General features: G+C 49.0%; 1 protein-coding gene across 1 annotated transcript in view; it reads right to left on the bottom strand.

The window, feature by feature from the left end:
• The window catches only part of LOC114081929 (E3 ubiquitin-protein ligase RNF213-like), a 69,074-nt gene that overhangs the window by 41,023 nt on the left and 5,722 nt on the right, over positions 1-22,329 (bottom strand). The window contains 14 exon segments of the mRNA XM_071602621.1: positions 3-179; positions 182-869; positions 871-3,150; positions 3,804-3,959; positions 4,167-4,360; positions 5,226-6,378; positions 7,541-7,705; positions 7,815-7,955; positions 8,922-9,139; positions 10,121-10,286; positions 11,047-11,633; positions 14,457-14,606; positions 14,785-14,958; positions 17,214-17,394. Coding sequence (XP_071458722.1) covers positions 3-179; positions 182-869; positions 871-3,150; positions 3,804-3,959; positions 4,167-4,360; positions 5,226-6,378; positions 7,541-7,705; positions 7,815-7,955; positions 8,922-9,139; positions 10,121-10,286; positions 11,047-11,633; positions 14,457-14,606; positions 14,785-14,958; positions 17,214-17,394 — 6,430 coding nt within the window.

Here is a 22,329-nt window from a genome sequence, read left to right as displayed (position 1 = left end):
GGGGACGGGGAACTGCTCGTACACCACATTTTTCTCCTCGACGACAATCAGGCGAAAGTCGGGGTGGACCCGACACTTGACGCGATGGGTGCCGAGCCCGAGGTCCACGTACTTCTGGCCCCCGAGGTAGACGTAGTACTGGTTGAGCGCGTCGTACAGGCTCTCATAGAGGTGCTGCGGTTCAGCAGCACCACCATCTTGCCCGTCTCCATGCAGATCTTCACCCGGTTGATGTTTCTGCAGATCTGGGTGTACTCCTGGTCCCGGGGAAAACTGGAACCAAAGATGATCTCGGGCTGCTGGTCCTCACTGAAGAATAACTGCTGCAGGATCTGCAGGGCCATGTAGTTTTTGGTCAGCACCAGCAAGTAGCGGGACTCAGCATCTTCCAGCTCTCCAAGTGCCCCCCTTTGCAAGCCCCAACAAATGTTCTGCTTAATGAGCTCCAGGGTGCTGACCTCTCCCATGCACCTGACCTCAGGTAAACTGGCCATGAAGATGTCCAAAGCGGGGATGTCATCTTTGCCACTGAAGTTCCGAAGGACCGCCTGCGCAATCTCCTGCGGGGAAGGCTTCCTGTTAGATGCTCTGGCGGTGGCGAAGACCATCTTGATGAGGCTGTAGTAGTCGCGAAGCCCGAAGAATTCCTTGTCCTGCCTCTGGCACACCATCTCATAGGCCTTGGCAAAGGGAGCGAAGTACCCTCGGACCCTGTCCTGCACCAGGCTGTCTGAAGAGGAGATCCCTCTGGCACTCTCTGTGAGATCCTTCTCACTGGGGCTGCCGCGGGACACAAAGATGCCCCGGTTCATCTTGGCAGGGTCGAGGGCCCAGTTGGAAATACCTATGAAGCCAACTTTTTGGTGGGGGGGCAGGATCACCTTCAATGCACCCGTCTTCCAGCAGGGGGTGCAGAGCCTTCAGGGGCATTTTGGGGGAATCTTCTGCCAAGCCGACCTCATCCAGCACCACCACAGACACGTACTGCTGCAGGTCCTTCCCCTGCTGGAAGCGAGCGCACTGCTTGAAGGTGTTGATGACGCCCTGTGGGGTGCAGTGGGGGCTACACTGGAAGGACACCAGGTGGACCTGCTTCAGGCTGCGGAAGAGAGCGGAGTGCGCGGCCTGGCCCTGCATGGCATCCGCCACGATGGTCTTGGCGAGAGATTTGGAGCTGCCAGGCTTCCCCACCAGGAAGAGGGGTATCTTCAGCTCAATGCAGATGATCATCATGAAGACGTTCTCCTTCAGAGCCAAGTTCCTGGCTATGGTTTTCCTCAGAGGCACCCCACTCAGGAAAAGATCCTGTGCGTGCGTGATCTCGTCCAGGATGACCCCGCTGTTGTCATATGGTTCTGGAAAGGACCTGCAAATGGCTCTGCGGTAGGACTCCTTCTCCTTCAGGGAGGCGTGGTAACAGACCCCCACTGCCAGAACCAGGGACCAGAGGACGGGGTCTCTCCTGAAGTTATTTTTGCTGACACTGGTCTCGCAGAGAAAGGTGTTCAGCTTCACCAAGAGCATCTCGCTGCGGCCATGAAACCACGTGAACACCTTCACACAGCGCTCCACATCCCGGAGGCTGACGAAACTGCACTCACTTTCAGTGTTCCTCATGAACCTCTGAGAGGCAGAGAGCACTTCCGTGATCACACGAGTCTCGTCCTCGCTGATCCTGACGTGGTCCACCAGTCTCTGCACAATCTGCTGGATGTAGAGCTTTTCAGTAGTGTCATTCAGCTGCCCAAAGTCCCACACCAGAGGAATCAGGCTCGGGGGCAGGGCGTGGACACGGTACACCAGCTGCCTGAGGGGAATGGAGCCCAGCCTGTCTGCCGTCTCCTCTGCACTGACCCTGTACCCCAAACCAGCTGACTCCAAACGGCAGATGGTCTCCTGGGAGTGCTTCCTGTAAGGGTTGCAGGCAGCTATGATGTGCAAGCCTGAGTCCTCCTCCAGGGGCTGGCCATCCACGGTCTGGTCACACAAGACTTCCTTGATACAGCTTATGGCTTCTGTTGTGTTGGCTTCATCAAAGAACAAGATGGTGTCCAACTGGTGTTGGTCTTTATTATATAAGGCAGTTTTCTCAGCCTCCAAGACTTTGGAGTGGATCATGGCTGTGGTTGTTCCTCCATGAACCTTGACCAACTTCATGTTCTCAGCCTGGGTACCAGCACGCCGCAGATCACTAAGGAATTTAATGAGCCTGGTTTTCCCACAGCCTGTTTCTCCCATGATGATAACTGGGATCCCACAGCGGAATCGCATCTCAATGGCCAGAATCTTGAGCATGTTGTCTGTTGTAAGCTCATATGTTTCATCGGGATCAAGGGCCTGAGGAATTCCTAGTGATTGGCAGAGTCTCAAGAGTTTCTTATGTCTGGGCAGGTTATCAAAGTCAACATTGAAGGGCACCCTCTGAAGCAACAGCCCCTTGTACAGTTCTTCTGTCATGACATCTTTCTTGATTATCTTCCCATTGAGATAGTTGATGGCGTCAACACTGCCATTCTCATTGGGCCGAAGATGGAAGCCGACGAATGTCATGGTCTCGCGGTCACCACTGAAGAACACATATGGGTGAGGCTCTGACTCCCACCTCCTCCGGAGAGTGAAGGGGGCGAGCTCTTCCTCATCAACCCCATCCATGGTGACCATGTGCTTCCCTGGGCTCTGGTCAGACATATGAAGCGTTGGTGTGGCAAAGTCTCTTGCCATGAAGATCATGAAGGTGACCAAAAAATTCTTGAAGCCTGGTAGTGTAAATCCAGTAAAGCCTGGATTACAGAACATACAGGCCTCACAGTCCTTGAGCTGACAGTTGAGGAACCGAGCAAAGTTCTGGAGCTCTGACCAGGAGGGGTTGATGACCCCACAATATATGAGGAGGTGCTGGATGCACTCCCCTGGGGTACCTTCAACAGAGCCTGCTTGGTATTGAAATGTGTCTAGGTTTTGTTTTTGATGGAATCTTTTTAAATATTGGTAAGGTCTTTGGAAAGTGGCACTGCGGAATTCTCGCTCGTCCATTCCAGGCTCTATGAAGCTTCTCTCGGGGCTCAGCTCCATGGCTATCACTTCTTTGGGAGGTCTGCAGGTGACTCTGGGGAAGATGTCAAGAAAACTGAACTGGGGGGCATGTGGATTCTGCAAAGGAGAGACATAAATAGAAGTTAGAACTTGATTTCCTGAAAGATGCCCATATATATGAACCCTCCACGCGATCTACTCAGGATCGGCCTTTATGGAAACAATCACTTAAATACACAGTGATTGCTTGCATTCTGCAGCCTCTCATTCACAGAGGCTGGCATCTGCACCTTAGGGTATTAAAGAAGCTCAACTACAGTAGCTGTATTATTAACCAGGAATCCATTTCCAACCCAGCCTCCTGTGGCGTGATCTCTCCTCCAAGCACGAACACATGTGCGACCATAGAACTCCCACCAGCTAATGGCTTTCTATGTGCAAAGTCGCCCTGCTATCTTCACTGGCAGTAAAAGAGACAATGGCCATCAACAGAGGAATCTCCTGAACACTCATCACGGGTGAGACTCAACCCAGACACAGCATGGATCTGACAGATCCAGACAAATGCAAGACGCTGCCAATCAATAAATACGAGAGCATTCTCATTCCAGACATCATTAAGATCTAAGTCTAAGCATGCATTTCGCCTTACACATACTCGCTGCTCCCTTAACATGAAAGTGGGAAACAATTAAGATGTGTCAACTCAGGCCACAGGCCACAGCAGCAAAGGTGTGCTGTGATCACCTGCAAATGCCCTGTGTGCTTACCAGCTTTGGAGACCTCTTTGGCAGTACTGAATTTCCTACTGGGATTTCAATGATATATAAATGGCATGGGTTCCGAAGCTACATTTTCCCACTTATATCCATTAGGTATTGTAAAATGAGGAGTTTGAAAAGAAAAACCCAAGTTCCAATCTGTACCTAAAGACAGAGAAGCATGGGTTGAAAATACACAAATGCCAACCATTTCTTCCAACCCCCAGGACCCTCCTGTCTTGTTCCTAAAGAGAAGGGTACTGACCACAGGTAGGTGTAAAAAGAAGGGACTCTTCATACAGGGAGAAGCAAGTGGGGCCCTTGGAATTACACCTTCTGATGTGGCCATTCAGCTGCCATATAGGCACTTACCGAAGCAGTCACATCAAAGTGGAATATCATAGGCGTTTTCCGAAACTGAGCATCCCAGAAAGATAGGAGGGAGCCCAGGATGCGGCCCTCATCCACCTGAGTGTCAGTCAACCGAACAGTCTTTAAAGGCACCTTTTCACTATTTAACTTCTTTTTCAGTTTTTCATGCAATCTCTTCACATAGAGAGACTTCCCTGTAATGTTCAAATAAGGAAATAAGATCCCAAGCCCATGGACCAAGAGGAACAGAATCCAGAGAGATTAGAAGTTACTTCTTAGGCAAGAGCAGTGGCATACGCTAGTAATCTCAGGAGCTTGGGAGGCTGAGGCAGGAAGATTGCAAATTCAAGGCCAGCCTCAGCAACTTAGTGAGGCCCTGAACAACTTAGTGAGACCATGTCTCAAAATAAAAAATAAAAAAGGCTGAGGATATGGCTCAGTGATAGGGCACCCCTGAGGTAAATCCCCATTTTTAAAAAAACAAAAAAACAGTTACTTCTCTATGTAAAAATCAAAACTGATGCAATGGAACATCAGATTAGAGCACAATTGCACCATGAAGCCAGAGTCCCTAGCTGTCACCCACTCAGCATCCTGGCATTCTCCATGATGACAGCAGTGGAAGTATAATAAAGTAAAAGCAGAGGCATGTCCTGAGCAGGGAGGGGGGGGGCAGGTTTTGTCCTGACAGGGCGCAGTGATGCTCATGGGACGAATCAACAGAATGGAAGTCACCACCTCTTATCAAGGACACATGACAGTGACTGAAGGGAGGGTGCGAAGCACTCTTCTCCTGGAGCCAGAGACCAATGCGACCCAGAAGAGGTCAAGGGTTTACACAAGAAAAAGTGACCTGCAGAGAAGTCCATCCAAGGAGGAGCTGGGCTACGAGGAACTACAACCTGGGTGGAAAGGGGGCCCCTTCTAGAGGAAGCACTGACTGCTGGCAGTCAGACCCTCCTGAGACTCACTTTCCCACCTGCAGAGGGGTGTCATCTGAGGTGCCCACTGCTGCAGAGGCAGGGGTCATTGGGAAGCCCACCCCAGCGCTCTCATTACCAACTCCCGCTCTCTCCGAGGCCACGAACCCCACACACATCCGGTCTCTGAACACAGCTGCCGCTGACAGGGTCTGTGCCGGGACCTGGTAGTGATGTGCCAGGTAGTCCTGGATGGCATGGAGGGGTGCCTGGGGGATGAGGTGGACTTTGTGCTGGCTGAAGGCTGAGGGCAGGTAGCAGCATTCCTGTGCCGCGTCGCAGACCAGCACCAGCTGGTAGTCTTCCCGGGGACACTGTGTGCACAGGCTGCGGAAGAAGGCCTCTGCCTGGCAGGCCACCTCGTAGCTCAGCTGGTCCGCAAACAGCAGGCTGTAGACCTTGTGCCCCTGGGAAACCGGGGCCAGGCAGCGGCGCAGGAGCAGGGCCACCTCCTCAAATGTGGTCCCTGGGGTACAGAGTAGCACCTCATCGAAAGTGGGCAGGGGCTGGCCTGGGGCCTGCATGTAGATGGCCAAGGTAGCCAACAGCACCTCAGAATGGCCACACAAGACCAGGTTGGGCTGGCCAGCCTGCAGGCCCGTGGGGAGAGACCGCTCCACAGGAGGCCCGCTCATCCTGGCCAGGCGAGCCAGACAATGGCCCAGGGCCTCCAGGTCCAGGCAGCCAGGCAGAAAGACACTCATGCTCTCCAGGGACTGTTTCATGATGGCCTTCAGCTTGGTCACCAGGCTGATCTCAGCGGATTGCAATGGAGGTAACTTTTCCATCACTGTCCTCACGTGGTGTCTGGGGGCCTCATTGAACCCCTCGGTGGCCCTTAAGACGTCAGCTGGGGTGCAGTTGTCTTTGATGAAGGACAGCATCATGAGGGCAGCTTCGCTGGGACTCTGCTTCCTGAGCTCGGTGCTCAGGAGGACCAGCTGCTCGGCCGTGTAGAAGTTGAGGTAGAAGTGCTCCCTGCGCTTCCTGCTCACCAGCTCCTTCCAGTCATCCAGAAAGTGCTCCATCTGCCTGCAGAGGGCTTCCAGCAGCTGGGTGACGTCCCCACTCTCTGTCAGCTGGCTTACCAACTCCAAGTGGAAGTCCATGCAGATGGAGACGCCGTTCCTGGGGCAGCAGTAGACCTTGGCAGTCCAGGTCCGGAACAGCATGTTTCCCACAGAGTACAGGTTCAGGAAGGCTTGCACGAGCCGCTGCACATGGCAGAATAACTGGGGGAAACAAGGGCATAAGGCAGATGTCACAGTGAGCTACTGCAGGGGGACATGCTAATCTAGACACACACGGGTTCTAAGTCAAGGGGCTTGGGTTCACTCCTCCTACAGGGTCGCTGGGAAACACGAAAAGCCTAGGGAGAGGGCAGCCACCTTCAGGAAGAGATCAGGTGGCAGATAAGAATGTTGACTGTGGGCTGGACTGTGCTCCGTGGTAGAGCACTTGCCCAGTATGTGCCAGGATCTGGCTCTATGGCTGCACTGGAGGAAAAAATGTCAATTGTGAAGTGCAAATAAACTGTAAGGAAAGAACCTATAACAGGAGGGGGGGGGGAAAGGGGGGAGAGAGAGGGAGAAGGGGGAGAGAGGGAGAGAGAGAGAGAGAGAGAGAGGGAGGAGAAGGGGGGAGAGAGAGAGGGAGAGAGAGAGAGAGACAGAGAGAGAGAGGGAGAGAGAGAGGGAGGAGAAGGGGGAGAGAGAGAGAGGGAGAGAGAGAGAGACAGAGAGAGAGAGGGAGGAGAAGGGGGAGAGAGAGAGAGGGAGAAGGGGGGACAGAGGGAGAGAGAGACTCTAGAGAGACTATTACAAAAACAACAACCTATGTCGACAATTATTTTAGGGGTTTTTGGGGGGGGGTTGCTACCAGGGATTGAACCCAGGGTGTTATAACATTGAGTTATGTCCCCAGCCCTTTTTGACTTTGAGACAGGATCTCACTAGGTTGCTGAGGCTGGCCTCTAACTTACACTCTTCCTGACTCCCTCCTGAGTCACTGGTGTTACAGGCATGTGCCACCACACCTGGCTCAGTTACTTTAGTTTTGATGAAGAGTGCCCATTAGAATCTTGAGGTGTTTGCCTTGGCCAATCTACAGAGTAAATGAAGCCATTCTTACTTCTTCTCAGAACTATCTACCTGGTCACCTCCTGCTAAATGCAGCTGATTAACCACCAGTGGTGACAGATCTTAAGGAGGCCTCCAGGGCCTCCAGGGCCTGTCCCACCTCAGAGGGGGCTCCAGGCAAGGTGCACCCTGCAGACCCACCAGCTCCACTCTCTGGAGCCACTCTGTCCACCGGAGGCCAACCCCTGCCCCTTCCCCTTTGCAGGCAGCAGGGCAGTGAGCGTGCCCAGCCTGAGGCAACAGGGCACCTGCTCACCTCAGAAAACCTCTCCACTTCCACACTCTTGTGGTCTTTCTTGCCAGACATCAGCATCAGCTTGTTTAAAAGATCCTTCAGCTCGTCCAAAGTGTAGGAGCGCTCTGGCTCCAGGCCACTGTGACCCCCGGGGAGGATCAGGCGCAGGATGGCATCTGGGGAGATCTGGGAGGCACAACATGCTTAGAAGCCATTTTCTGGTGGCTGAAACGCTGACTCTGCAGCAGGCCAGTGCACGCCACCAGCACTGCACCTGGAATCTGGGAGGGCTCACCTTCTGGTCACCTGTGGGTGCCCTGATCTCATAGATGCCTCTGCTGTTGATTGCTGTGGCCAGGGACAGGGACGACAGCTCAATGGACCCGTGGCTTTTCTTCACTGTCTTCAGCCACTCCAGGTTCCTGGCAGTGTCTCGCTGTTGGAACAAAAGCAGAGAACATGGGGCAGGGTTCCAATGACTCTCTTCCTGGATGTCCTCCTCCTGCCTCTGCCCTTGCTGGGCAAACTCCAGCCCCCCTCCTCCAGGGCTCCAGGCATAACTTCTTGCCTGAGGCTGCCTCAGGTACCCCTGGCTGTTCCCTCAGGACCCTGCCTGTTCCTCAGGACCCTGGCCACTCATTGTGGCTGCACTGGTGCCTGGTTTCTAGCTGACACTTGGAATGCACTTGGCCTGCTCTTATGGTTGATTGGTAAGATAGCCACAGGCCGCGCTCTCTGGTGGCAGGCCACCATCCTCCTGGGTTCCCAGAACAAAGGCCCTCTGAGGAGAGATGGTTGACTGAACAGGAGCCCTAAGTTCTTAATGTCCTGTCATGGTCCCTGAGCATGACCAGAAGAACAGGAAAAATCGCAACAGAAAATGAGCTTCTAGCAGAAAAACTGCAAACTGCTCTCTCTGTCCATCTCCCCACCCTCCAACCACATACAGGACTGTCCCAAGGCTGGTGCAGGCCTCTGGACATCTCTTCTCATTGGGTGAGTTATGAGTGTAAGTTTACTCAGGCGCTGGTACAGGTAGTTTACTTAAATGTTTTTTTCCTGATAAAAAAATTAATCAACATCAATTGTGAAAAATACCAAAAAGTAACTAAATAAAAGGGCAGTTACTAAATTCAGAGAAAACTGCTGCACACCCTTTCACACGCTTCCTACTGTGCTCTTTCCACACTTGTCCTGTAGGGTGGCGACTGCTCTTGACATGCAGCTCTGTAGTTCTCTTCCAACCCAAGACAAAGAAAGCATTTCCATAGTGAAGAAAATCTGGTTTTAAACATCAGTTTAAATGGCTGCCTACACACCTCCATGCCCACGTGCCCCCAAAGCACAGCTGCTCCCCAGGGCTGCAGGACCTCCACACCTTGGAATCAGGAACAAACCTCACCAGCTTACTGGGCAGATGGGGGTCATTTTGCAGAGCCTTCCAGAGTTCTCTTAAAATTTCCATGAACTCGCTGAAGCCTGCCTTCTTGTCCAGCTTATACAGCAGGGACGCATGGCCCTGCACAGCATCATGGCAGCAGGCCACCCGGTCCACGTCAATGTCGCTCTCTCCAGCTGAGATGGAGGCCAGGTCCACAAACACCTGGAGCTCGGTGATGCCTGGGGCAGAGAGGGGGTCAGCACGGGACCACTCCATGATGCTGCACAACTCTCACCTGGGGCAAGACCCTTCGTGAGGCCATCGATAGACACTAGGTAAACACCTAGCGTGTGTGGCACTTCCTGCCTTCCGTTAGGACACCAGGACACCTTTTCTTTTGCAGCATATGATGACACCACTGACCAGCATCTAATCTTTACCAAACAATGTCCCAGGCACTGTTCTAGGCTTGTGTGTTCCTTATTTCCTTTAATCTACAAACATTATCACCTAAACAAAAACACGTTCCATTGGTAAATAATTTGAATCAAATGTATGATATGTCAAGATCATTGTAATGTTTTGAGCAACTAATAAAAAAGATAATAATAATATTGGGCAATCAATTATTTTAAAAACTGAGATAATTCCCCTAGGGTTAATTACTAATCAAAGAATGTAAGTCAAAGCAGACTCAGGAGTAAAGGTGGAGCAGCACAGCTCTGGATGAGAGCTGGGGCCAGTGACGCCTCAGTGCCAGCAGGAGGTGGCCTTGTAGGCCTCGGTGGTGTGTGAGTGCTGTCCCCGCTCCACCTCCTTGGACTTTCCTTCTTACCACTCCTCCCCTGCCTCTATCTAGCCCACACAACCACACAGGCTGCCCAGCCCTAGGCTGGAAGAGAGGTATACAGGTTACACAAGCTCACAGCAGCAGCACCCCTCTGTGGGCAAGAGCAGGCCTAGGCCTCTGGCAGAATGAGCTGGAAGGAGAAAAAGGAGTCAGGATGCTTATGAAAATGATGCCAGTGTCCACAGATGGAAAGAGCAACACAGGAAACAGGTTAACCAGAAGCCTGAAAAGCTGTCCTGATGCAAACTCCACTGTGGGCCTAGAAGCAGACACTGCCCCCCAACCCAACACACGCACATGATTGAGGCAGGACATCCTTGAGGTCAGGAACCCCACTTGGCAAACACCTGAAGCTGACCTCCCACCCCACCTCTCAGCTCGTCGTGTAGCCAGCTGACCAGCTCCTTCTGCAGGGCCAGCTCCTCCAGACACTGGCGGCGGGGCTCGCTGATGTCCTGCAACAGCCTCTTGGCCTGGATGAGCTGTGGGCTGATCTGGTTCAGTCTCTCATGGTGGGTGGCCTCGAAATCATCAATCTGCAAGATGAAGCTCTGCTGTGGGCTGTTCCAGCAACCACCCACACCTGCCCCACAGTATGCCTGGACAAGCAGCTGCTATAGCAGAGCCCGACACATTCTTGCACCAAGAACAGCATCACCTCCACAGCCCTCCTTGCTAAGCTGCAGTTGCTACTGTCCCCAGTACCCAGGTCCTTTGAGGAAGCTTTCATAGACTTCAAAACGTGCTCCTCACAGCAGCCCAGCCAGGTCCATGTTGTTAGCTTCTCTGGGGAAGTTACTCATAGACTTACCGAAGGGTTCAAGTCTAGGTATAGACAATTCCACACTCTGTGTTAAATTTTAAGCATTAACATACCTTAGAAATGTGAAGCTAAGAAACAGGAAGAGATTCAGGCCTGAGCTACCACAGGAGCAATGTACCATTTGGCATTCCCACTGCAACTAGGAGAGGTACCTGGACAGATGACAAAATATCTCCCTTTGTGCCTTCATAACCTAAAGAGATGAGATTCCTCTGGAAAGAGGTTGGTTTTTCTACCCTGAATTTTTGGTTCTCATATAGACCCGAGAAAACTCACTACTAAGGAACAGTCACACTGTCTCAAGCAAAGGTAAAAACCCAGGGCTTGGAATGTTCCAGACTGAGTGCAGCCCAGATGAGAGTCCTTGGGGGGGGGGGGGGGGGCTGCCTCACTGATCTTCCCAGAAAACCTGGGGCTTCTAAGGAGTCTGAGGTAGGCCCCCACCTCCCAGGAGTCCCCAGCAAATAACTTACAAAGTTTATTAAAGTGTAAAGAACACTGAAGTCACCCATCAATCCAAAATCCTTTTTGAACTGCAAGATGACCTTGGCTGAGCTGATGGCCTGGTGCAGGCTATGGTACTCCTTGATCTGTTCAACACGCTCTGAGATCCAGCCCCTGTGGGCCTGGGGGTCTACTTCACACATGATCTGGAGGTCTAAAGTCAGGTCATTGTATTTATCTACAAAGTCCTTGAAGATGACATTAATTTCTCCAAAGGTGACCTCTCCTGACTTCAGATCCTGATACAGTTTCATGAACCTCTGGTAACAAGGCGAGTACAAGTACTCATAAGCCTCTAAAAGCGCAAGGGTTTGTCTTTCAGATTCTCCTTGGGGATGGCTTAATGACTCTGCAGCTTCTTCCCAGAAGATCTGGAAGATGTGGCTGTCCATCAGCGAGTCTATCCTTGCAGCCATTCTTTGGACCTCAGGGTCCAGGTTGTAGTGCGTCATCAGCTTGCAGGCTGAAGACGCCGGCTGTCTCACCCTCATGGCTTCATTCAGTCTTTTGCGGTTCAGGTCTTCTGAGTGTCTTGCTTCAATCTCTCCAAAATCCACTTTGGAAACCACAAGGAAACATGGAAGTTAAACTGCTAGACACGGTAGCATCTTATTTTACTTTCCTAGTATTTCTAATAACTTCTTTGAGAAAACACAAATTAATATTATTTATGGGATTTTTTTTCTTAGGAAGAATTCATCCCTCCTCCCCTCCACCCTGCCACGGGATTGATTATCAGTTTTCATGATAAAGAACAGACTGGAAGCTCTTGTGTGGAGAGAACAGTTGGAAACACAAATCCATCTCCCTCCCAAATCCCATTCCAGTGACAGATTAGAAAATGCCTTTGAAACATCATAACCAGCAGGAACAAGGACAGTAGAGAAGAAGCCCAATAACAACACAACCTGGGAAGCAGAAAGATGGCCACACCAGGGGCAAATGACACTTGGGGCCTGAGAACAGAGACCCTAAGGACACAGCAGAGGTGAGCTCAGCCAGGCCCAGCACAAGTTCCTGGCACTCAAGGACACCAGATGTTAAGGTCACCCTAGAGTGGGGGAGGCAGAGAGGGAACTGGAATTGGGTTCAAAGTCTGTTTAAGAAGCAGTTGGTGAGAGTCCACCTCCACCATGGAGGCAGATGGGGGCTGCCCGCCCCCTGTCAAGGGGCAGGAAGGACCACCTGCAGGGCTCTCTGGCCTGGAGGCTACTTCTAGACACACACTGTCTTGGGCAGCTACAGAGGACAGGGAGTATTCAATCTAAGGACAAAGAGGATGACACAGTCACCAGGGCAGGAAAACTGGAATAAAAGTGGGGCTCACCCTCCTCCTCTCCCTCTTGGCTCCAGAAATCTGGCAGCAGGCAGGGGGTGCAAATATGACCAGCTCACAAGAGAAGCCCTCAAGGACTAGGTCAATTTAAGGGCAGCCACAGAGCCCCACAGGTCACAGCCCAGAAGCCCTTAGCCTGTCCATCCACCTGTGGGGACTGTCTTCATACAGACAAACGAAAATCTCCAATCAGAACAGAAAAAGTTTTAATGTGGGAAATATATCCAAAAAGCCAATAGGGATTGTGTAGCTCAGTGGTAGAATGCTTGCCTAGCATGCGTGAGGCACTGGGTTCGATCCTCAGTGCCATTAAAAAAAAAAAAGAAAAAAAGCCTAGCGTCCATCCCCAATATGCAAAAAAGGAAAGAAAGAAAGAAAGCCAACAGATAAAAGCAACTTGGATGAAATGGAAAAAAACGGGAAAACGTGCTGCGACCACGAACCACAAGAACATAGTATACAAATGAATATCTCAAGAGAAAAGGAGGGGTGGGGGGTGGCTCAGCGGTAGAGCATGCACCGAGCACATGTGAGGCCCTGGGTTCTATCCTCAGCACCACATGAAGATCAGTGAATAAAGGCATTATGTCCATCTACAACTAAAAAAATATCTTTAAAAAAAAAGTTTTGGGCGCGATGGCACACACCTGTAATCCTAGTGGCTGGCAAGGCTGAGGCAGGAGGATCACGAGTTCAAAGCCAGCCTCAGCAAAAGAAAAATAATAAGCAACTCAGTGAGACCCTGTCTCTACATAAAATACAAAAATAGGGCTGGGGATGTAACTCAGTGGTCAAGTGCCCCTGAGCTCAACCCCAGTACCAAAAAAGAAAAGCAAAAAGGGAGTGCCTTCAAATTAACTATGTATAAGAGCTGAAATGAAGAATTCAATGCCCAGGTTACAGGAGGAGATTGAAGAGAAGGCTCAGGAAGTGAAGCCCAAGCAGGAGAGATGTCATGGGAGTCGGGCAACCATGCCAGGAGGCCCAGCAGCTGCTGATGTGCACCCTGCAACAGGGAAAGCACGATGAACCAATTCAGGAGAACGCCCTAGAGCTCTAAGACGAGATCTCTCGCTGAGACCTGCCAGTGCCCCATCCTAGAGATGGAAAAGAGACCCAAGGCCAGGCACAGATTAACGTCAACTTCAGAACACTAGGGCCCGACAGTTCTCAAGGGCATCCAAAGGACAACAAGCTCCATACAGAGGATCAGTAGCGAGAATGCATCTGACATCCCAAGGCAGCACTCAGGCAGCACTCTGAAGGAAACTCTGCCCCTGGCCCAATGATCAACCTACAGCAGGGGCATAGTTCTGTATCTGGCCTCCTGTGTCCCTGTCCCAGCAAGCAGTAGATGCCACCCTCTGTCAAACAGGAGTCAAGCACAGGCCAGAGATGCAGGACCTGCCCTACCAGCCCAGAGGCCAAGGCAACCCTGAGAGACAGAGGAGATTAAGGGCCAACTCCCCGCTAGGGAAAATAAGCCCTCTGTCCTGAGAGACGCTTCAGAGACATCCACTCAGACAGCTGGTACAGTTTGGGGCTGAATTTGAAATAAACGCAATGAAAAAGGGGAAAAGAAAGTACCAAGGCAAGAAATGCAATTCCACCAGCTACAGAAACTTTATGCCAGAACCGTGGAGTGGCCATGGTCCACCGCACGGCTCGCCTGTGAATCCTGTGTTCACACCATGGCGAAGGCCTGACCCTGGAGAAGGTACAGTAACTCAGGACACCACTGGGAGTGACAGAGCAGCAAGCAGCCTCATGTGCAGGGCACAGACTGGAGAAAGATCTACACCTCCCCTCCTTGGGAAGCCAGCATAGGACACTGACACTGGGAAATCAGGACATGGATGGGTGTGGAGGCACACAAACAAGAATGTACAAGGGGAAGCTGCTTCCCTGGGCAAACTCATTGAAAACTGGGTCAAGAATGTTTTTTAAAAGCTTCTCCTTGAAAAATAAGGCCCCTCTATTTGTGGCCTGCTTCATCCCTGTGACAGCTCTCCAGGGTTCCCAGCGCGACTGCGGGAGCAGTACCTTGGACGAGGTGCTTCACCTTCTCACACAGCCTCAGGAGACTGTCCACCTGTCTCTTCTCTCTCTTCAGAAACATGATTTCGCCCATCCTCCAGTCCAGTGTCTCTTCCATGTCACAATTCTTCTCTTGGAATGAAGAATTTTCTGTCTCTGGAAAATAATGACAAGGTCAGCCAAAGGAAACAAACTTCACGGCACCCCTTTCTCTCCCTGGGAGTGCCCCGCAGTCACCATCAGAAGGACAAGGAGGCCCCCACTTGGTGGCATAGAGGAGGACAGCCAGCACACATGTGAACACGGGCTTCTTACCAGCCTGGCCTCAGCTCACCTAACTGCCACAGGTCCAGAAACTGACTTTTGTGCTTCAGGATCAGCTCCAACCGTCTGACCAATATGGACCCATTCAGGACATCGCCAGCAACCTCTGCGAAGACAGAGCTGGCGGCAGCCATCAACCTCTTGGCATCCTCTGTGATGTTGGCTAAGAGTTTCTCATCTGTCCCTGAGAAGATAACGAGCACAATGAGCATGCGGCCCTCCCCTCTCCTTGCCATTAGAACCTCTCACCAGCCCCATGCCCACACGGCGCTGGCAGCAGTCAGTGGTGTTTCCAGATGCGCTGATGCCTCACTCAGCTATGTCTGTACCTGTGAGGTTCAGGTCTTAACCTAGTGCATCTCCTGGCTGGGAGGAGGAGATGGCCAAAGTCAGCCAGGAGAACCACAGTGCTCAGGGTTGAAGTCCTGAGCCCATGCTACAGTGAACGTATTTCTTGAACTACATATGATATTCTTCGAAATTCACCTTGTGGGAGACCAACCTTGCATGTGACTGAGTCACACTCCCCGGCTGGGTGCTGAGGCACTCAGTCACAAAAATATGGCAAAGCTTTCCCCATCCTTCTTGGGTTTGAGGGACAGTGTCTTGTGCATAGGTGTGTCTTGCTACAGCACCATGGGTGAAGCTAGGCTCACCTGTTCCTTTGTAATATAACCCCTTGCCCTGTTTAGGATAGAATCCTTCATGGAAGTGCCTGTGTGTGTCCCCTTCTCTTACTGTGCCCTTGGGTGTGGCCTACTCAGATGTCAGTCAACCTGCTGACAGTGGACATCATAAAGATAGACTCAGCCCCCTGAAACCTGACCCCTTGCCTCATTTGAATTGCTTCTCCTCAATAAAAGGGGTTAGCACGTGCTCTCTCTCTCTCTCTCTCTCTTCCTGCGGACCCTTAAAGTCAGAGGAGCCGTCACTGTGACCCCAAACATAAAGGTATTTGTGTCTCTTGTGTTTTATTTGGCGTACCCCAGTCAGCCCAGTTCAACTGGAGTGACCCCTGAGCCTTTTAGTCACAAGTACAGAAACCTGGCACCCCTGTCTTGAGAATCCCTGCAATAGTAGGAAAATAAACTGCAACAGGACAAGCTCACATCAGAGGCCACTCCACGGGTGCAGGGAAGCATCTGCACAGCACCCAGGAAGGAGGCAGATCCATGCTGCAGCTTCATGCTCTGCCTATCTTGTCTGCAGATCAAAACCTGGAACATGAGCTTTTGGAGCAACTAGAGGACAATATTTTAAAACATGACTAGTTTAACTGCCAGACTATTTATCTCACAGTAATATGAGGTTCACAGAGTATTATGAGAAGACCAAGTTTATTTTTACCATAAAAAACAAAGATAAGGGGCTGGGGATGTGGCTCAATCGGTAGCACACTCGCCTGGCATGCGCAGGGCGCTGGGTTCGATCCTCAGCACCACATAAAAATAAAATAAAAGATGTTGTGTCCACCAAAAACTAAAAAAATACATATTAAAAAAATTCTCTCTCTCTCTTTAAAAAAACAAAACAAACATAACAGGGGGCTGGGGTGCAGCTGGGTGGCAGTGTGCTAGGCCAGCAGGCATGAATCCCTGGTTCATCGACAGCATCACCCCCACACAGAGTGCAGCTGAGATGACCTTCAGGGGGAGAATGGACCAACCCAGGCACATCCAGACAAGGGGGCTTTACTCAGTGATAAAAGGAACGGAACCATGAAGCCAGGAAAAGACAAGGAGGAGCCTTAAATGCATGCTGTGGAGTGTAACAGTGAACTCTTCCCCAGCAGGCTGCTGTGGCCCGTGCACACAGCAGCCACCTTCAGGTCCACACACTACTCCTGCCTATGTCCTGGTGTAGAACAGAGCAGCTGGTTTGGCTGAGACAATCATTGGCCCTGGGTTTTTATTGCCACACCAGTGCTTTCCCACGACAGCATCTGAATCTAGCAATTTACACATAAACCTGCACCATCATTTCCAGGGCAATGCATGCCACTTGGGAAGGTGATGGCTGAAGAGTCACATATTGTTAGTTATCAATATTAGTCTCAAAATGTGACACATGAGCTTCACAGGGAGGCAAGCTGGGCTTGGATTTGATTTCTAATCATTTGTTATCTTGGACACAGTGAGTCTCCAACACCCTGGTTAAGCAATATGCCCTGGGCACTTCCATTCCCTCATCTGGGAATCAAGGGGCTTGGGGACTTTCAGAGGGGTTGCTTCAAGAACCATGTGTGCCCCCAGGAGCACGTATTCAGCAGGCACTCAGCATCTAGTGTTAGATGGTCTTTAGGCCTAACACCTGCCTGGGCACCTCCATGCATCCTGCCTTTACCAAACCTCAGCACATGCAGGCTGAGGACCAGGTCAAGGACCTTGCCTGTTCTATTGCCCAAGGAAGGACAGCAACTCCAACCAGTCCTATACACACCGTACAACTTGAAGAGCTGCTTCACATCTGGCCCCGTGAGCAGGTGTTCAAGAATCTCATCCAGGCCTTCCACAGCCTCTCTGTTGTTCCTGGGCCAGGACTTGGTGATCACAGCAGACACAAGGCTGCCAAATTTCTGCAAATCATGACAAGAGACCCCCTCCAGGACACTGATCTGAGACTAAAAGAAAATGAATTAAAAGAGAGAGTTGAGAAGATTTTACTGATTTGTTTTTTAATGACACAGGTTAGCACCCAAGAGCATTCCATAAATCTACTGAAGCTAGTTTTATAGTGCCTCAAAAATAATAATAGTAATACAGAAGAGAGGTTGGGCTACCCCCTGGTAAGTGGGGAGCTTGGCCTATTGGAGGCCCTGGGTTTCATCCCTCGTATTGCAAAAAGAAAAGAAACATAAAATACTAAATATTTCCTAGGGCACTTCCATTGCCCTGTGGCCTGGATCCTTACGTGAGGTGCCAGAGGTTTGAAGATGCATACACACACACAAACACACCCCTATAACCCCAAGTCACACACCCTCCCAGCTCATTGTCAGCTTCTGTATTTCTCTTAGACATGCCCGTCATGAAAAATGCCAAAAACAAGATGAGGAAAACTTTACTACATCACAAGCTGCCCTCAAACACCACAGACACTCCAATTCTCCTTCTGATGCTTCACCAAGAAACAAAACAGTTTTCTTCTTTGCATTCACATTTTTGCAAAAAAAAAAAAAAAAAAAAAAAATGAAAAAGTTTCAGTGATCAATAAAAAACACAGGGTGAACTAATAACAGGTACTTTTGACACTTAACAGGATAAAAGAAAACATTAATTAGCAATGAATAAAAAGTTATAGACCACAGGGAAGTGAGATTTATCCCAGGAATAAAACCACGTTTTTTACATCAAAAATCAGTTAATAAGCCTGGTATAGGGGCACATGCCTGTAATCCCAGCAGCTCACTAGGCTGAGGCAGGAGGATCACAAGTTGGAGGCTAGATTCAGCAACTTAGTGAGGCTATATCGCAAAATGAAAAACAAAAAGAGCTGGCAATGTGGCTCAGTGATAAAGTACCCCTGGGTTCCATCTCCAGTGCCACACACGCAGACACAAAAACATGAATACATCATACTGATAGAAAAAAAGTGACACAACCATTGTAATAGATACAGAAGAAGTATCAGGCAAAACTCCAAGAACAAGACCAGGATAGCCAATTTCACTCCTTTCACAGTGCCAGAGTTGCTATCCAGGGCAATTAGGTAGGGAAAAGAAAAAAAAAAAAAGTATTGGGATTGTAAATGAAGTACTAACTTATAGGCAGATAACATGGTCATCTATGTCAAAACTTCAAAGAAGGTACTCACCCACGGATACCCCGCTAGAGAAAAGAAATGAGCCTGCAAAGCTGTAGGCCACAGAGACGAGGTGCTGCCCTGTTTCCAAGTGCTAGTGATGAACAATCCAAAAACATATTTGAGAAAACAATTTTTTAAAATATGTTTTTTAGTTGTAGATGGACACAATACCTTTATTTTATTTTATTTTTATGTGGTGCTGAGGATCAAACCCAGTGCCTCACAGGGTGAGGCTAGTGCTAGGCAGGTGCTCTACCACTGTGCCACAACCCCAGCCCTGAGAAAATAATTTGTTACAGTAGCAAAGGAATAAAGTACTTAGGAGTAAATTTCGTAAAAGAAATGCAGACCTCACCACTTGCAAACTGCAAACTACTGTTGAAAAAAATTAAAGACCAAAATAAATGGGGAGACATTCCAGGTTCAGAAGCCATGAGATGTGACATTGTTAAGAGGTCAACACTCCCCAAAATGACTTACAGATTCAAAGCCATCCCTGTCAGAATCACAGCTGCTTTCCTTGAAAAACTGACAAACTGATTCTAAAATTCATATGGCATCCCAAGAGATCCAGAATAGCAAACAATACCAAAAGAGGAGAGCAAATCAGGAGAATTCATGCTTCTTGATTTTACGACCTACTGGAAAGAAATGGCAGTGGAGACGTGGACAGATGTGAGGTGAACCCTCACAGCTGCGGCCAACAGACTTTTTGACAAGAGTGCCAAGATCACTCAAGGGGTGAAGTACAGTGCCTTCCCAAATGGTCGGGAACAGATGGATCTCCACATGCAAGAGAATGTACCTGGACCCTTACCTCACACCACACAGAAAAAGGAACTAATGTTAAGAGCTAACACTCTAGAGCTTTCAGAGGGGGTTGCTCCTTGACAGAGCACGTATGAACATATGGTCCTAGGTTAACACTCAGTGCCAAAAACAAAACAAAAACCTTTTAGAGGAAGACACGGGTAAATCTTCATGACCCAGGATTTAGCACAAGATGTCAAAATTACTAGCAACAAGAGAAAAAAAAAATACACATTGAATTTTTCCAAAAGTAAAAACTTTCCCAGGAGTGGTGGGGCACACCTGTAATCTCAGCTACTCAGGAAGCTGAGGCAGGAATATTGCAAGTTTGAGGGCAACTTTGTGAGACTGTTTCACAAAATAAAAAAGAAAAAGGACTAGAGATGTAGCTCAGTGTTAGAGCACCCCTGGTTTCAATCCCTACTACCACAAAAAAAGAGAGAGAGAAAAAAAAGAAATTAAAAACTTCTGTGCTTCTAAAGAAAACACCCAGAGTGAAAACAATCCAGAGAATGGGAGAAAATGCTGGCAGATCACACATCTGACCAGAGATTTGCACCTGATTATCCAAAGAACTCTCATAAGCCACAATCAAGGAAAGACATAGAGCCCAATTAGCCATTTGAGGAAGGCACTGTACTTCACCCTCTCAACCACTCCCTTCTGGCAAAATGCCGTGCGTCATCCCTACTCAGCTGTGGCCCTCAACATCATAGCACAGCTAGAAAACCTAAATTGTGGATCCCCAGTGTTAGGCACAGTGCCAACCCTGGAGTAGTAAGATGGTTATGGCGGGAAGCACTCAGGTGCTTGCAGACTCATAGGACTGACAGACATCTCAAAACTATTTGAAATAAAGTGCAGTGGAGGGTGGAGGGTGTTGGAATGGAGATTTCTGTGCAGAAGAGGCAGAGTTATGAGGGCAAGTTGGGAGGGTTCGAGAGACCCTCACCTGGAAAGTGGTGCCTTCACTGTTTGGAAAGACAAGGAGTTCCCCAGGCATTCAAGACCATAGAGCAGAACAGAAATGACTGTGCTCTGTTGTGTCCAATGCCTGCTGAAACAGAAGTATTCAGGGTGTCTGAGGATACACTGATGACATATTTTATTCTCCCATTTTAACGGAAATATGAGTTGTGCACAGCCACCCATAGGTATGCACAGGATATTGGTTGAGGACCCCCTTAGATATCAAATTCCTAGGATGCTCAGGTCCATCCATTATATGAAATGATGTAGTATTTACATATAAACTACCCTCTATATCCTTTAAATCGTCTCTAGATCATTTGCAATACCCAAACAATGCAATGATATGTACACAGCTATTATATGGTATTGTTGATGGAATAATGACAAGAAAAATGTCTGTGTGTGTGTTCAGCACAGACCACTTTTTCTGATCATAGGTTGAATCTATGGCTGAGGAACACGTGAATATGGAGAACTAACTGTATGTAGATTTATATTTTTCGTATTGGATTTTCTGATCTTAAAATGTAATCATAAAATTTGGAAATATTTGAAAATCATTGCAATATTTCTCTAACAATGTCTAGAAAACAGAAATGGCTTGCTAATTGTAAGGGTCCGGCGAAGCGTCGGAGAAAGAGACCACCAAGTGACCACTCATGCAATTGGCAGAAGGGGATTTATTGAGGATCCGATTCAGCGCGCTGAGGCTCCATGCTCACCCAGGAAGGGAAAGCAGCCCAGAGCCCCAAGCAGGGGCTGAGCACTGCTTAAGTACACTTTTTTGGGGGAGGGCAGGGATTTTACATACATCACAGTCTCCTTTAACAAATCATCATACACCGTGGGAAAATCAAACAATTCCTAAACATGATTAGTTCATTCATTGGCGGGAACAGGTTGGGCGGGGGTGATAGGTCAGTTCTAAACGGGGTACACATTCAAACTGATTGGTCCAGGCCCTGCAATGCCTACGTGCAAGATCACACAGAGCCGTGAATTATTAAACAACCAAGCAGTCAGGGGGAATATTTACTGGGCGGTTCCAAGCATTGTCTTAACAACTACAGGAATTTCAGGTTAACAATACCTAATCCTTTACATTTTAACTCAGGCCTTGCAGCCTAGAAACTTTATACAATGCCCAGTCTTTTACACTTTAACTTCAATTTCTTTTACCCTTACACTAATGACTACTAATATAACAAAAGTTGCTTTTTTCCTAAACTTCCCCCACTATTCTTATACCTGAAACTTGAGGTTCTGATAATAATGTCTGACAGTTTTAGACTGCATTTGTTGCTCACTTGTTTCTGCTCATTAATCAATAGCACTGACGCCCATGCCCTGTTTGTAAGTAGACATGGTTAGGATGATCTGGCACCTGCAGGACTGCAGGAGGTGCCAAAGGGGACACACAGACCCCTGCCTCTGGCTATATCCTCCGTGCTCCGTGCTACACAAGTGTGCTGCTGATCCTCCAGGAAAATATAAAGACTGCAGATCATTAGTCCCTGATTCCCTCTAAGATTTCCTCATTAGCATCACTAAATCTTTGTTCAAATAGTCAAAATTTTCCTAAGCACAATGTCTTTTTCTTTGATCCTGAATCTCAAATCAGCTGTAATTATGACTGCTCTATAGTGCATTTTCTGTATTTTTATTTTGAAGGAATTTCAGATTTACAGCAGAATTACAAAGATTGTATAGGCAATTTCCATGTCCTTTTTAACTTGCTTCCCCAGGACACTTTGATCAAATCTAAGATACTAACATTGGGACAATATTATTAATTTTAACTGACAAACAAAAATTGCATGTATTTATGGTATACCACACATTTTGACATATTCATATATGGTTGAGTTGAAAGGGTAAAGTTTCTAAGCTGCAAAGCCTGAGTTAAAATGTAAAGGACCAGGCATTGTAAACCTGCTTCTAAACTGCAAAGCATGGGTTAAATTCCTGA

The sequence above is a fragment of the Marmota flaviventris genome, chromosome 16 (assembly GCF_047511675.1).
Source record: "Marmota flaviventris isolate mMarFla1 chromosome 16, mMarFla1.hap1, whole genome shotgun sequence".
NCBI lineage: Eukaryota > Metazoa > Chordata > Mammalia > Rodentia > Sciuridae > Marmota > Marmota flaviventris.
The sequence above is the reverse complement of the archived record's forward strand: the minus strand, read 5'-3'. Positions and strand labels throughout refer to the sequence as shown.